General features: G+C 33.3%; 1 protein-coding gene across 1 annotated transcript; it reads left to right on the forward strand.

Annotated features, from left to right (window-relative positions):
- Window positions 1–3,521: 3,521 nt before the first annotated feature.
- Window positions 3,522–8,040, forward strand: LOC134271775 (fibrinogen-like protein A). Its single transcript, XM_062753985.1, has 5 exons — window positions 3,522–4,290; window positions 4,390–4,529; window positions 5,448–5,544; window positions 5,983–6,150; window positions 7,515–8,040. The coding sequence occupies exons 1-5, from the start codon at window positions 3,681–3,683 to the stop codon at window positions 7,775–7,777; spliced, it is 1,278 nt and encodes a 425-aa protein (XP_062609969.1). The 5' UTR covers window positions 3,522–3,680; the 3' UTR covers window positions 7,778–8,040.
- Window positions 8,041–16,780: the final 8,740 nt, after the last annotated feature.

The raw sequence follows: 16,780 nt of genomic DNA on the forward strand, positions 1-16,780 counted from the left end.
CATTGACTTTAATTACAAGCTTGTTTGTATAATACTACTGAACGTCGACAATAGTGTCTTATAAAAATTGGACATTACCCCCTTTTATCTGGAAATTATGCATAGAAATTATATTCTTATGAATAAATATTTAGGCTTCTGATATAAAACATTTTATTAGGCCACTGGCTTTTCAACTCGAATCATAACACCTGGAAGTAGTGGGTCAATTGTCATCAATTTCGTAATTTCTAATTTGACACATCTTCAACTAAATGTTCAGCATTCTGTCATACTCGTTCAGCATTCTGTCATACTCGGCCACAGGGAGAAACCAGGTAACCTTTAAATAAGGTATACAAGGGATTTTCAAAAGTTTTACAAATCGATAAAAAAATTAAATAAAGTAGTCAAATTCAGCTTTTATTTTTACATTTTATAGTACATCGTCCGGTTATTATGCACATATGCCTCTGATATGTCCATGAACGAAACGGATGGTCTAGGTGGTCCTGCTACATTTAGGTAGTCTAATTTTCACAACAGAAGGTCTAGTCGATCCTGCTAGGTTGCGTACAGTTCACAGGTGTATATTTCTTATCATTCAGTTTTTTTTTTTTGGAACAGGAATATTACCTTTGTTAGAAAAAGTTAATTTTTTAACAATAGGAAGTGTTGGGTGAAATATCTTATCCTTGTGTGAATATTATGCCCATCACAAACCGATCCACCAATCGTCTGTGTGTCGTGTACCCAATGCTTATCTAGTAAACGAGCTTTCTTTTTTCTGTTTCTGATCCAATTACAGTCTAAAGTAGCCGTATTTTAACGATTTTTTATGTTAATATGATTAAAAGAGTCTAAATATTGTACATAAAAACTGTGCATATATATTTACATGGTATCCTGGAATTTTAAGGCTTGGGAATATTACTTTGGACTAGATTTCTGAACTGGTGCTAAAAGGCTAATTTTACTTTTGACAATCAATGGAATGCCTAGGAAGTTGAATAGTGTGATGAATAAAAATTTATTTAATTAAATAAGATTTAAAATAAGATCAAACATTTTGGTTACATGCAGTTGGTAATCTATATTTTATTGGAAATTGGTAATCTATATTTTATTTCCAATATCCAAGATGGCGAGCAATATTAATAAAACAAAAGGACTCACCTTCTTTTTATTATACCCAGCTTGAAAAGCTGGAGGGTATATACATGTAGTAATTTGGATGTCCGTCAGTCTGTCTATCTGTCTATACATATGTATTATTTATGATTTTTGTCTTTAAGTTTGTAATTAATCTTTTATTACTTAATAAAAATGTATTGTAAAACGTTTACAGAATCTGTGTATTAATATTATGTACCTCCTGTTTTCATTGATCACACACTTATTTGATTCCCATAACATATGTTCCATTATATTCATATTTTGTACATGCTTGTCCGATATATATTTACATGTATCGTGGAATTTTGCCTTTAAAAGCATATGGGAATATTACTTTGTACTAGACGTTTCTAACTGGTGCGCAATGGAAATATCGACTAAATTTTGTATTTAAAAATGATTGCCGTTTGAATATTTTTAAAATTTATCGGATAATTAAATAAGATTTAATAATACAAATCGATTATATTTATATTTACACTGCAGTGATGGTATTCTATATTTTATTGGAAATTGGTACATATAAATTTTATTTAAATTTCCAAGATAGTATAGCAATATTCAAAAAAAACAAAAGGACTCGACCTGTCTTTTAATTTCCTTGTTGAAATTATACTGTATGACCGAATGTATATTCAGCGGCATGTAGTAAACACAAGGATGTGCAGCACTTTTCTGATCTTATAGTTTTATATGAAATGTAAAAGCTTATTCCGTGTTGCCCTTTAACGATTTATAAAACCACATCTTTTATCAAATAACTCAGTGTTCATATACTGAATGATATATTGATAAATAGCGAAGAATCATTAATTAATATATTGTGCACCATAGAATATCTGTAAATAATATTTTATTTAATTGAAAATCACACATTTTGTTTATTAATCTGTGTTCACTACATACAAACTAGTCACGTTGAAGAAAGACACTTTCATTATATTCATATTTTGGTCTTAGTTTTTAAAGAGTAAATTATTTTGCTTGTCCGAGTTGTGTATGGGCAAAGAGTGCATTTTGCCTTTAAAATCATATGGGAGACGTGGTATCATTGACTGAGCTCACATTACCTCTAGTTTAAAAAAAACATTCAAAAATTTTAAAAGAAGTCTCCTTAAACGGTATGTATTAACATTCCGTGTATTTTTCCTAATAAAATTCATTAGAAATCCGAGACATTCAAATTACTATAACACACTAGAAACCTTGTCACCGCGCGTTAGAAGACACAGTAGGAACTACATGCATTTTCTATAATCTAGGAACACCAAAGTGTACAATGTGTTGGCTCAATTTAATGAAAAACTATCATCCTGTTAAATTAACGTAAAATTACTACAGATGTGAGTTTGAAATTAATTTGTCACTTTTAACCTCGCTATGTTTGTTGCGTTATCTAACTTTGTTACGTCATCTGACGTCACAAACGGCTCTTACGTCTGTTAACCACGTCAGTTTTGAAAGGCGCTCAATAAAGAATTCACAATAAAGATAACCGAAATTAGAATTGTGAAGCAGGGAAATAAGAGAATGTAAATATAAGCATTGAATTCATATTTTTGGCTGTCTTCGGTCCTATAACACACCTGGCCATGCCGACAAATTTGCAGCCAAAAATATGAAATCAATGGTTAAATGTATTTTTCTTCGAAAATAAAATAGGTTAAGTTCATACAAGATCCATTTTCTGTTATTTTTAAGTATTTATGATTTTTATGAAATTATGGTAATTCAAAACCAACTTCGAGGTCAAAATATATATATATGTGATTAAAATTAATTACTTTGAATATTTTCGTCTTCATAAGAAAGTAAAAGTTGGATGATCATTTATAGAATACATCCATGTTCCTCTAAAATGTAATTGAAAACTTTTTTTGTTCTTCAATTTTTTATCAAGTACCTTTTTTTGAATGTTCAAAGATGTCAAATTAAACAAAATATGTTGAAATACATTTAATTAAGCCAAATGTAACCATTATATTTAATAAACTCTCATGCGATATCTGCTGGCGAATTCTTTTTAAATATTGTTTCAAAGAAAACATTTCAATCGAAAAAAAATGCAATGCATGCACCGTCCTACATGTTTCTAGAACAATGCTCTCTTTAGAAAATAACTAATAAAATCTAATAAAAAGGAGTAAAAAAACCCTATACAATAATTTTAGGTCATACAAGCCTTTTATGAAAAAAATACACAATCATATATAAAAAAGATGAAGTGCACTGAACACCTTTAAGCCTCATTTCAAATAAACACTAAAAAATACAAAGTAGTTTCAATTGCTCTTGACCTGCTTTGTTAAGTACTATCTCCGGTTTAAGAAGAAAACATCAAAAACGACTTCAAATATGCATCATTACTTATAGGTTAGTAATATCTACTTTAAAATTGATTGTGATGTCTCATGGTTAATTTAGGGAAATCCCCAACCGTCTCTATATATACGGCCGTGTGTTGTCTTCTAGGGACAAAGTGATATCTATCGCTAGCACTAGCATTTAATCTGTACGTTGAAACCATGAAGTTTGCCATTCTCTTTACGATTCTGATAATAATTTCCGAAGCCAAGTCAGATTCCTTGTTAACTGGTACTTATAATCCGAACTCTACTCTACGTGATGTAAAGGAAATCGACGTCCTCCGTCAGCTCGTAAACCAAGAGACCCTCATCCGGGTATCCGTAGTCAATGACATCAGAGCAGCAGTGAATGACGTCAGCTCTGTTAAAAGAAGCTTGGAGGTCACTGAGACAACGGTCACCACTCTGCTGCAAACGATAGCAACGCTAAAACGAGAGGTTGCAACCCTGAGGCAAGACGACTCTTTATCGCAGAAGATCGAAAAATTAAAAATGCAAATCGATACTTTAAATCAAAACAACTCTTTACAGCAGACCGTGGAAGTTTTGAGAAGGCAGATTGGTTCCCTTAGACATGACAGAACTTTACAGAACTCGGTAGATTCATTGAAAAGAGAGATTAACTCCCAAAAGCGGGAGGGCAGGGAAAATGTAGAAAATTGTCAGAAAAAGTTACAGGAATTTGATCAAAAGTTCAAAATTCTCAGTGAAAATATAACGGCTATCCAACAGTATCTTACAAGGACGGAGGGGAAAACCATAGAAAAAGGTAATTGATCCTTCTCTCTCACTGTCTTTCATCCTCTCTTACTCTCTCTGTGTTTATAATAATGATGTTCTGGATATTAGTATTGATATTCTCATTCAGGTTCAAAACTAACAAGGGATTGTAGAGATCACTATCTACTTGGACACACACAGTCTGGAGTATATAACATAAACCCTTTTGGTAACGAGACCAGAGTCAGCGTGTATTGTGACATGGTGACTGATGGAGGAGGGTGGACAGTAAGATCTATTTTTTCTATTTTCTCTCTCTCTCTCTCTCTCTCTCTCTCTCTCTCTTTCACTTTTCTTCCTCTCTTCTCTCTCTGTCTCTCTATCCCATGAATTCCATGTACTATACTATCTTTTATAAACTTTTAAACTGTAAAACTTTTTTTCTCCCCTCTGTCTCTCCCTTCCTCTCTCTCCAATCAATTTCAGGTACTATAATATATCTTTTATAAATGATTTTTTAAAGCTGATATTAAATATTTATACTGAAAACAAACTGACAAAAGTGATCATTTAATAATTTTTTTTTATCCCTACTTACAAAAAGCTAATAACATTGTGACAGTAAATACTTTTCATCACAAAGTAGAAAAACATGTGTACTATATCATGGATGTAGAGGCAAAACTTAAATAATTGTTAAGAAGTGAATACTTTAAGTAGATTTTCATATTATTGATTGATTTCATATTGTTTAACGCCAAGTCGGCGATATTTCAGCCATATTTTGGCGGGATTTTCATATTAAGAATAATTTATAAAACAAAGCAATCGGATAATGTTTAAAGAATTGTTTCGTTGTCCTCTGTGGGCAGACTGGCCATACGGTCCCTACTCAAAACTTATTTTGCCCCAAATAAGCAATTATTTCTTCATGTACTATGGAAATATCATTTTGAAAATAAACATTGCAATCGAATTTATTTTTTCTTTAAATTCAGACCAAGTCAGGAGGGAGTAACCATTTTGTTTTTTTTTTATTTTAGCTCAGTTTAAAATTTACTTGTAATTTAAATGAAAGAATATGCTAAAATTACATGAATTTATAATGAATAACGTATTTGAAACATTGTTCACAGTAAAATGTATTAAAAAAAAACAACTTCACTACTTTCTTGAATAAACCCGAAATAATTCATAAATCCTTAGGCTATCCAGAAACGTGTGAGTGGTTCAGTGTCATTCGACAGAACCTGGACGGACTACAAGACGGGATTCGGGAATCCTAACGGATCCTACTGGATAGGTAACGTATAAACAGTTATGGAATGACTACAGAGGACATAGCAAATTTATGGCTCCCCAAGGGTTAAGGTTCCAGATGCAGAAATATTCCCCTCCCTCGGGGAACCATTAATTTGCTATTTACATTGTACCAATTCTATAACTGTGTAATATTTTATGTTGTTTTAGGGGATGATAATTCTTCTGATTATTAACAGTTTAAATTAGCATTTAATTTTTTAGCAGTTAAAATGAAGTTTATAACAATTTATGTAAAATACAATATATAACGATTTCCCTACTTTGATTTCAAAACATGTATGTTCATTGCTGCATGCACTACACAATTAGAAATTTCTGCATACCTTCATAATCATATGTTGAATTATATGACAACTTGAAATAAATATTTTTTGCTTTATTAATTTTTCATATATTACACGACGATAAAATATTTAAGGAAATGACGTTATACATCAACTTACTAAGGGAAGGAACTCCTCCCTCTACGTATCTATCACACTGACTAATGGGACAAAGCTCTATGAATTATACAACCAGTTCTCTGTTGCTGACGAAACCAACAAATACAGACTTTTTCTTGGGGGACCAGCTACTGGGACCCTGGGTAGGTAAACGGAAAAAAGAATGTGCGAATGACGACCGATAAGGTGAAAGAGAGAGAGAGAGAGAGAGAGAGAGAGAGAGAGAGAGTTAAATTTTTTGTGACAGATAGACAATTACCAATTGTTTCTGTGATAATCAACCCTATAGTTACGTAATTAATGGAGGGGGGGGGGGTAAAGTGTGGATATCAATATTTTGAAAGTAAGATTTTCCTTGTATATTGAAAATCAAGAGTCCCTACTGTATGAGCCAATCAGTAATAAATTGCTAAAAGATTGAACATTTTCACGTCATAAACACTACATGCGTACTTGTACGTAATGTTGTTAGATACATAACTAATACAGAAAATCAATTAAGGTGTTAAACGATTATTGAATTAAGAAATAACTTGCATTGGAAATGTAATTAATTACAGTCGATAACGATGACTTTTTGTAATTATCCCGCTTTTGTGTTGAAGATATGCAATAGTAGACTTAACAAAAGCAATACAACAATAAAGAAATTGATTTCACAAATTGCATCTACGTGTAGTCGCACAGATTTGAAGAATTCTAATGATTAATGTGCTGATAAAATGGACGAAAAGCTATTGTTTCCTGTACTGTTAACTTAAAGAACGGCACCCCCCCCCCCAAAAAAAAGACAAAAAAATCAAACCTTTATTTTCGAATGTTATATCAATTTATTGGTTCATGAAATTTTTATTTTGAATATCGCTCCTTTATATGTACGTATATAGGCTTACCCATTTCAATATTTAAAAAAAGGCTTCACATGAATGAAATAATAATTAAATTTATTGACGTCACCCGCGTGGCGCGGTGGTTAGAGCCGTGAAGTAAGGAATCTTTACGTCGCGGGTTCCAATCCCACTGTAGGGCGTGAAGACTGGTCCTTCGGATGAGATCGTATAAATCAAGGTCCAGTGTCGTAGTAGATGCTGGCACGAAAAACATAGCGAACTGCTCAATTGCCGTGTATAACATGTATTATAAAACAAAATTTCTAGTTCTCAACCGGCAAGTGATGGCGTCACCATATGAGTGAAAAATGCTCGAGAGGGACGCTAAACTACATTCAATCAATCAATCAATCATTCTTTTATTTCTGTTGAGACTCATCAACATGTTCGTATACAGTCAAAAAAGAAATCAAATGACAACAGAAAAACAACGTTAAATATTAAATGAAAACAGTGTTCATCTATTGTAATTGAAAGCAATGCAATTTAAAGTAATTCAAAAAAAAGTTTTTATTGTTGAATACTATAGATGCTTTAAGCTTTAAATGTTTAGTAAATAATAATGATCTAATCTGAAATAGGTGTTCATGTTATATTTTTCTTTGATAATTTTACAGGTGACTCTATGTTACACACTGGTGTTTCTTACTATGTTCTGTCTGGGATGTCCTTCTCCACCCCGGACAGAGATAACGACAGGTATAGTAGTGTTAACTGTGCTGCTGACAGTATCCGTAGAGGAGGCTGGTGGTTTAACCACTGTCACTCCGCCTTCCTTAACGGTCAATGGTCCCCGGGGTCCTGGTTCTGGCCATGGTATCCCACAGTGACTGATAGTAAACAGATAAAGGAGACTCTCATGATGCTGAAACCTACCTGACTTTTTATATCTTTATATCCATACTTGTTCACGCATGATATGAAAAGTTATATACTTTTATTATAGATGATGAAAACTTTATTTTTAGACATAATAGTGGTTTCTACAGTATATACAATGTAATAAATATATAATGTTATTATGTGTAATGAATTTATTGAAAAGTCCTTATGTGTATTATGTTTAAGATAGTGTTGTACATGTAACATTAATTACTAAAAACAAGAAAATCGCATTAAATATTGTTACATAATAAAAGTTTTGTTTTTATTTTATCGATTGTAGTTTTATAATTAATAGTCTAATGATATAAAGTATGTTAACAACAAAGACAATGTTTTTTTAATACATTCCTTGAATTTCAACTGATCCCCGTGAAAGGTCACATCACTGGGTAGAATGTGTGTTGAAAATAACGAACAGTATTATCCATCAGTCCATTAAACAAATGTCATCTCAAGCGAATAACCTCCGAAACATGTGTGTTGATAATTAGAATTTATATGTGTGTTGCAGTTTATAAATGAGTTTATAGATGATGATAATTACATAGATTTTATTTTCAAACACAGATATCTTCTCGTTACTTGTGTGTGTATTTTGTATATATAAACTAGTTACTTTTTGTGTGGAAATATATACAGTGTTTGGAAATGCCAAACCAATGAATGGGAAAACAAGGTATTATATGATGACTTTTTATGAAATTAAGTGTGTGTTGAAGGCCTTCACAGATAACGTCATAAGCGAAAATCAAATTTCCCGCTCAAATTTCAAAAGCAGTTTGAAGTTTTATAAGCCACCTTCAGAAACCTTAACGTCATATTGACATATATTTGAGTCTTTTAGACAAAAATGATACAGATTCCCTGAAGCAAATGTTGTTCATTTTACGGCGCTAAATTTTGCGATGGATAGGGATATAAAAAATGCATGGTTATTGTCTTGAAATATTTGCGATATTTGGGCAAGGGTAAGAAAACGTGATAGAGGGCGAGGCTTGCGTTTTCGACCCTAATCCCAAATATCGCTTATATTTGGAGACAGTTTTCGTGTATTTTGTTTATCCTGCAACAAAATTTCACATTTGAACGTCCAAAACAAGCTTTTTCCGACTGATTTAGGCATATCTCTGCAGTTGAAACTACGAAGCCATGGCGTAAACATTGCAATAAATGTGACGTAACAATGCTTTTAGAACGTCGGAATACATGCGCGATGCTTTATTAGGGCAGTGACCGGATAAAGCTTTGGTTTATTAGGTTAGCTTTATTAGGTCAGTGCAAGGGGTAGTTGCAGGATAAATTTTTTTTCTACTTTCCTGCATTATTTTGTAAACCACCTGTCCTTTCCTAATTTGAGAAATACTCTTTAACAACCTGTATGTTATATCTACCCTCTGACCCTTTATAATCGTCCATTAAACCTTATTAAATCGTTTTTTTATTGATAAAATTTTTTTTCGGGGGAGGGGGTCACAAGTGAAGCCTATAAAGGGGTTGGAGGCGGATACAATATACAGGTTGAAAAAAGAATATATCTTACATTTGGGAATGAAAGGTAATTGATCGTTTAATGCTGAAATGAAGAAAAACATATCCCCAAAGTTGGCAAAAAACGTCGTTAACTCCTCAATACTTACTTTACGAGATCGGTTGCGTTTTCATCAATAACTAAAATATAAAACATAACGGTATGGTTTCTGTAGCTAGAAGTAGATTCATGTTTCAAGGCTTTTAAATTATAAAGTATTGTAGACAAACTTGATAAGAGGATGGAGAAAGAAAAAAAAGCACAGTTTTAATGCTGGAGGTATAAAAATAAAAATGTTCGCATTTATTTTTTTTATATCTTTCCAAAATATGCTTAATTATAAATCATCTTATAAATATTTAATGCCCCCCTCCTAGCAAGGAATTTTTTAAGAGCGTAAATATTTACAAACTGTTACCCGCGTTCAATGTAATGGCTCTATTGTACTGAATTCTAGTCATGTGGTATCTAAAGTTTATTAGTTCTAGTCAATTGATATAAGTAAAACAAGCTCGTGTATTAAGGAAAAGAAGCTGTTTTGTGTTCTTCTGTTACTGATATAAATGTTAATATTGCCTGGTGTATTATAAGTCTTTATTCATAGCCTGAGTACGTCTTGCTTACCATTACGTTGGCATGATTACAAAAAAGTATATGTCTGACGAAGTTTTAAAACTCTACCATTGCCACATGTGTATCATCTTCTCTCTTCAGTTCTTCAGGTTCAGGTAATACTTCAACCGGATAAGACATATTGACTTATTGCGACACAATGCAATCAAGATTGATGACTTAGATATGGTTTTATTGACTTATTGTGACACAATGCAAACAAGATTGATCACTTAGATATGGTTTTATTGACTTATTGTGACACAATGTAATCAAGATTGATGACTTAGATATGGTTTTATTGACTTATTGTGACACAATGTAATCAAGATTGATAACTTAGATATGGTTTTATTGACTTATTGTGACACAATGTAATCAAGATTGATGACTTAGATATGGTTTTATTGACTTATTGCGACACAATGCAATCACGATTGATGACTTAGATATGGTTTTATTGACTTATTGTGACACAATACAATCAAGATTGATAACTTAGATATGGTTTTATTGACTTATTGCGACACAATGTTATCAAGATGGATGACTTAGATATGGTTTTATTGACTTATTGCGACACAATGTTATCAAGATGGATGACTTAGATATGGTTTTATTGACTTATTGTGACACAATGCAATCAAGATTGATGACTTAGATATGGTTTTATTGACTTATTGTGACACAATGCAATCAAGATGGATGACTTAGATATGGTTTTATTGACTTATTGTGACACAATGCAATCAAGATTGATGACTTAGATATGGTTTTATTGACTTATTGTAACACAATGCAATCAAGATGGATGACTTAGATATGGTTTTATTGACTTATTGTGACACAATGCAATCAAGATTGATGACTTAGATATGGTTTTATTGACTTATTGTGACACAATGCAATCAAGATTGGTGACTTAGATATAGTTTTATTGACTTATTGTGACACAATGCAATCAAGATTGATGACTTAGATATGGTTTTATTGACTTATTGTGACACAATGCAATCAAGAATTATGACTTAGATATGGTTTTATTGACTTATTGTGACACAATGCAATCAAGATTGATGACTTATATATAAATTTAAGCAATAGCTTAACAGCAGGTCCTTCTGGGTCAGTTTGTCAAATAACAAATAAGTCAGTGGATGCAAGTATCTCAGGATTGGTATCAGGCGCGGTAATCGAACACATTTCACAGATTGTAGGTACTGAACTTCCACTTGCAGCAAATGTCGGTAAGAAATCAGGTTTTGTAAGCTCATCAGTACCGATAGAGGCAACTGTTTCTGACAAAATAAAATCTAAAATTTGGTCAAAACAATATGTTGATATGGCTCTGTTGTTAAAAAAGGAAAAGGGGAAAAGTAAGTATTCTATCAAGGTAGAGGAACAGGATCAGACAGGTAAAGTGGTAATCCACAATATGCGATCCACAGATGACGACGAAGTTAGGGATGGTTCGTTATCCCTACATGACTGGGTAACTGCGTGGAATAGGTATGTGACAATATATTGCATTAAGGATACACTTGCACAGCCAAAGCTTGCAAAACACATGGAATCAGTAAGGCAAATTGCAGAGGAAAAGGGGGATTGGAGAAAATATGATAAGGAGTTCAGGGAACTCATAGAACAAGGTGAGGTAGAATGGGGTGATGTCCATATAGAGATATATGTTAATGCTCGCCTCCAACAATCAGAAAAGAAGTCAAGCAAAATAACACCAGACCGTTCGTCATTTGGTACGTATGAGGAAATCCATCAGGGGTCATGCTTTGCCTATCACAAAGCTGGAAGGTATTGTAGGCTTGGTTCATCATGCAAATTCCAGCACAGATGTTATAACTGTGGTGGCTTCCATCTAATCTATATATGTAAAAAAACCAATTCAACGGCCATTTCGTTTCTTGGACAAATCCAGAACCCAAAAACCATTTCAAGGAAATGGCACATCAACCAACACAGGTAATTCTAAATTCTCAAAGCCAACCTATCCCACAAAAGGGTCCAACTCCAGTAAATCCCAGTAGATTAGAGTACTGGTTGGTGGGGTATGATAAGGTAGAAACAGAATTTTTAGTGAATGGTTTTCGATATGGTTTCCACATTGGTTACACAGGGGAAAGTAGAAATACTCTTTCAAAAAATTTAAAATCGGCACTGGACTTACCAGAAGTTATTAGCAAAAAGTTAGAAAAGGAGATAAATTTGGGTAGAATTATGGGTCCTTTCAAAGAGAAAGCACTGCCAATTTTAAATTGTTCCCCTTTAGGTCTAGTTAGTAAGAAAACAGAGGGTGAGTATCGTATGATCCATCATTTGTCATATCCGGAAGGTAAGTCTGTCAATGATGGCATACCCGAGGAAGAGTCATTTGTTCAATACTCTTCTGTAGTGGATGCTATTCAAAACATTAAGCAGTGTGGGAAAGGATCATATTGTTGCTAAACAGATATTGCTAATGCATTTCGAATTATCAACTTACATGCATCACAGTTTGAATACTTTGGTTTCACTTGGCAAGGTCATTGGTATTTTGACACATGTCTTCAGATGGGTTGCAGTTCTTCCTGTCGTATATTTGAAAGGTTTAGTACAGCACTTCAGTGGATTGCACAAGAAAAATTAGGAATTCAATTTATGACTCATGTATTAGATGATTTTCTAATTGTTGACAAATCTGCGACAGAGTGCCACAAAAAACTGGTGGCATTTTTAACAGTTTGCGCCGACATAGGTGTACCTATGGCTAAGGATAAGACATTTGGTCCTAACAAGGTAATGACTTTTCTGGGATATGAATTAGACACCGAGATGATGGAGGCAAGGTTACCTATTGATAAAGTTAAAAAATGTAGAGATACAATTGAACAGCTTTTACCAAGCAGAAAGATTACTTTGAAGGACATGCAGTCGGTGATTGGTCTTCTTAATTTTGCGTGTAATGTGGTCTTGCCAGGTAGAGCATTCTTAAGGCGACTTATCAACACTACTATTGGCATTACAAAAGCATATTATCGCATTAGACTAAACAAAGAAGTAAAAGCAGATTTATGTACTTGGTTAGCCTTCTTGGAAAAATTTAATGGTAGGTCAGTTTTCTTACCAGATAGGTGGGTTGATTCCAATGAATTAAAACTGTATACAGACGCTTCAGGATCTATAGGATACGGGGCAGTGTTAGGTGGGCACTGGTTCTATGGGACTTGGAATGATAATTGGAAAAAATGTAATATTACTCTCTTGGAATTTTACCCTATAGTATTAGCTCTTAAAGTTTGGAGCCATATTTTTAAAAACAAATGCATTTACTGTTACACAGACAATTATGCCCTTGTGCATATCATTAACAAGCAATCGTCTAAGGATAAAAGTATAATGTATTTGGTTAGAGAGTTGGTGCTAATTTGTTTGCAGTCTAACATTTTGTTTAAAGCTAGGCATCTGGGTACCAAGGAAAATATTCTATGTGATTGCTTGTTTCGTTTGAAGGTGCAGCAGTTCCATCAACTTGCTCCTTGGATGGACAAAGAACCAACGGTGATTCCCAATCTGCCAACATTACCTCCTTAGAACCAGTCTTGAGGAACCTGTTGACTTCAACATTGGCACCAGCTTCCACTAAAGCATATAAACGGGCATGGTCTATTTATAGAAATTTTGCAAACAAATTTGATATGAGTAATGATCTTCCGTTGTCTCAGGAAACTTTGGCTTTGTTTATCTCTTATTTATTTGCTGAAGGTTATGCAGCCTCCTCTATCGTGTCATTATTTCATCAATAGCATATATACATAAAATTAATAATTTGCCTGACAATACATCATGCTTTCTCATTCAGAAACTATTAAGTTCCTGTCGCAAATCAAGACCTTCAATGGATATTCGTTTACCAATAAACAAAGTAGTTCTGCATAAAATTTGTGATGCGTTAGAACATACAATATCGAACATATATAAAAGGGCATTATTTCAAACAATGTTTTTATTGGCTTTTCACGGCTTCCTCAGAATAGGAGAGATAACATCAGTTGGCACTGCTAATAAGGTTTTACAAGTTTCACAGATTACTTTTCAGAAAAGTAAAGTTTTGATTCACTTTCAAAATTATAAACATTCTGACGGTAAAGTTTTTACTCTTACAATTAATTCTTGCAACTCTTTAAAATATTGTCCAGTGGGGGCATTAGAACATTACATTAAGATGAGAGGGAGGACCGCTGGGCCCCTTTTTTGCTACCCCCAAAACACTGCAGTCACAAGGCAAGAATTTTCAAACATATTAAAGCAAAGCCTCATGTTTTGTAATTTGGATGTCAATAGATTCAAAGGACATTCCTTTCGAATCGGAATGGCCTCTTACTGTGCATCACGAGGGATGAGCGATAGTCAGATTAGATTCCTGGGTAGATGGAAATCGGATGCATTTAAATATTACATAAGACACGTTACACCATGTTGATATATGCTTGGGTGGAAGTGGATCCTCGGAGCAGATTTGTTTTGTTAATTGTGTAGGATCTCGACTTCGAAGTGATTTTCAAGAGTATTAACGTATGGGGGCATATGTTTATCCCTCATTCAGAACAATAGCGCCTAGGTCATTTGTTAATACTTAGGCTGGTAGGTGACAAGATCGCATGCATATAAACATTTTAAAACGGTGAGGAAGCTTACAGTGTGAAATATTTTTCAATATGGGGGCATATGTCTATCCCTCATCTAAAACATTGCTCGAGGTAGTCATTAAGTGAATACCACATACATGCGAACTTAGTAAAAAACAGCGAATAAGATGATGATTTGCGACTATAAGGGCATATGTTTATCCCTTATCGGACATTCTACATAGTGATTCGTTAATACTTGGGACCCACAGACATAATACACTAGGAATAGTAAACTCATTTGGTTGTGATGGGGGCATATGTTTATCCCTTATAAGACACTTGTGAATTCAAATTTTTTATCATAATTGAATTGTAAAAGATTAATAGAAACAGTATCTTGTCATATATATATTTCCTGAGAAAGTTGTTTTATTGCATTACGGGACATATGTTTATTCCCATGTTTGTTAATTTTACTCGCTTTTGGTATGATTTATGTTTGAGGTGTGTTGCCATTTATTTTTCCCTTATGGGTCTGAACTTTCCCTAGTTCGGTCAAGTCAGTGGCGTTTTCAGACCCATTTTCATGATTTTTCTGTTAAATCTAAGTGGTAATTACTGTAAATTTGGATTATCTCCCTTTACAAAATTGGTTTTATTTCTCATATTGATATCTTGTGTCTGCTAAAAATTATATGTCAGTATTAATAATACTTTTGAGAATTTCAAACAAATTATTAAACGTCACAAAGGTGGCAACACACGACAAACTGTTTTACAGACTTTTTACTCATTGAAGGAGGATAATTAAGATAAGGTGTTCTAGCTTTGAAAGGATTATGGAAAGAACTTAACCAGTTGATGGGTAACCGGGGTATCAAAATACTTATTGCATTAAAATAAATAAATTTAAGTTTACTTAAAAAAATTAATTGTAATCAATAAGTGTCCTCCTTGAATGTGAAAGTCTGAAATACTGTATAGCTGTGCTTTGTAATGTTAATTTTGTTCCATGTCTTACCGTGGTAGGAGAGGCAGAGATTGACCAATCAAAATCTGACCAATCAAAATTTAACAAATGAAATTCTGACCACGCGGTGCGTTACTCTGCCTTTTCTCCCATCTACATCCTTGGAGGACGGACGTTGTTTCAAAGTTTGTTATTTACCTCCTGCCACCCCGCCTCCGCCATTTGTTTGTTTTTTAAATTTATGTTTTAGCGTTTTCAGACCCATTTTCATGATTTTTCTGTTAAATCTAAGTGGAAATTACTGTAAATTTGGATTATCTCCCTTTACAAAATTGGTTTTATTTCTCATCTTGATATCTTGTGTCTGCTAAAAATTATATGTAAGTATTAATAATACTTTTGAGAATTTCAAACAAATTATTAAACGTCACAAAGGTGGCAACACACGACAAACTGTTTTACAGACTTTTTACTCATTGAAGGAGGATAATTAAGATAAGGTGTTCTAGCTTTGAAAGGATTATGGAAAGAACTTAACCAGTTGATGGGTAACCGGGGTATCAAAATACTTATTGCATTAAAATAAATGGTTTTATTGACTTATTGTGACACAATGCAATCAAGATTGATGACTTAGATATGGTTTTATTGACTTATTGTGACACAATGCAATCAAGATTGATGACTTAGATATGGTTTTCCTTATGGACATGAACATAGATGATCAATGCTGTAGTTATTCTTTCTAACTAATAGGTTTAATCTTGCTTGACAGAAATTGAATTACATAGTAAAATAACAAAATGTGACCCGAACTCACGTGTACCCAATAGGCGCAGCCATTACGCTTGAGGCATGCTGGGATGCACAAATTAGGTCAAAATTGCTCAGTAATCAAATAAATATCAACATGTTCTTATCTCCAAATCACTTAATACTATAAGTGATTCGCCTCGGTCAATATGGATATTTTTCTGGTAAATAACAAACCATATTCAACAACAAAAGACTCAAAAATCGTTTTATTGTATAGTCGGGATTTGAATAGATATGACGACATCATTATCATTTGCGATCTTCCATTGTTGAAAATAAAAAAAAATCTCCCGATTACTGTTCGTAACCTCCGTGTTTCCTTTACGAGTTTCGTTATGTGTAAGACGTCCAAATATTAAAAAATAATCCTGAAATAGGTTTGAATAATTGTTTTCCTGCTCAGATTCAGATACGTAACTTGCTTCGGGCGTTGCAACCATTGTTTACAAT

Source organism: Saccostrea cucullata, unplaced genomic scaffold, assembly GCF_032062105.1.
Source record: "Saccostrea cucullata isolate Sc308-1 unplaced genomic scaffold, CSIRO_AGI_Scuc_v1 ctg8149, whole genome shotgun sequence".
Taxonomy (NCBI): domain Eukaryota; kingdom Metazoa; phylum Mollusca; class Bivalvia; order Ostreida; family Ostreidae; genus Saccostrea; species Saccostrea cuccullata.

Bases quoted from the DNA above. Each gene is read 5' to 3' on its own strand.
- LOC134271775 (XM_062753985.1), top strand. From the start codon at position 3,681: ATGAAGTTTGCCATTCTCTTTACGATTCTGATAATAATTTCCGAAGCC. The intron at 4,530-5,447 runs GTAAGATCTATT...ATAAATCCTTAG, and splicing joins CTGATGGAGGAGGGTGGACA to GCTATCCAGAAACGTGTGAG. The intron at 5,545-5,982 runs GTAACGTATAAA...AAAATATTTAAG, and splicing joins TAACGGATCCTACTGGATAG to GAAATGACGTTATACATCAA.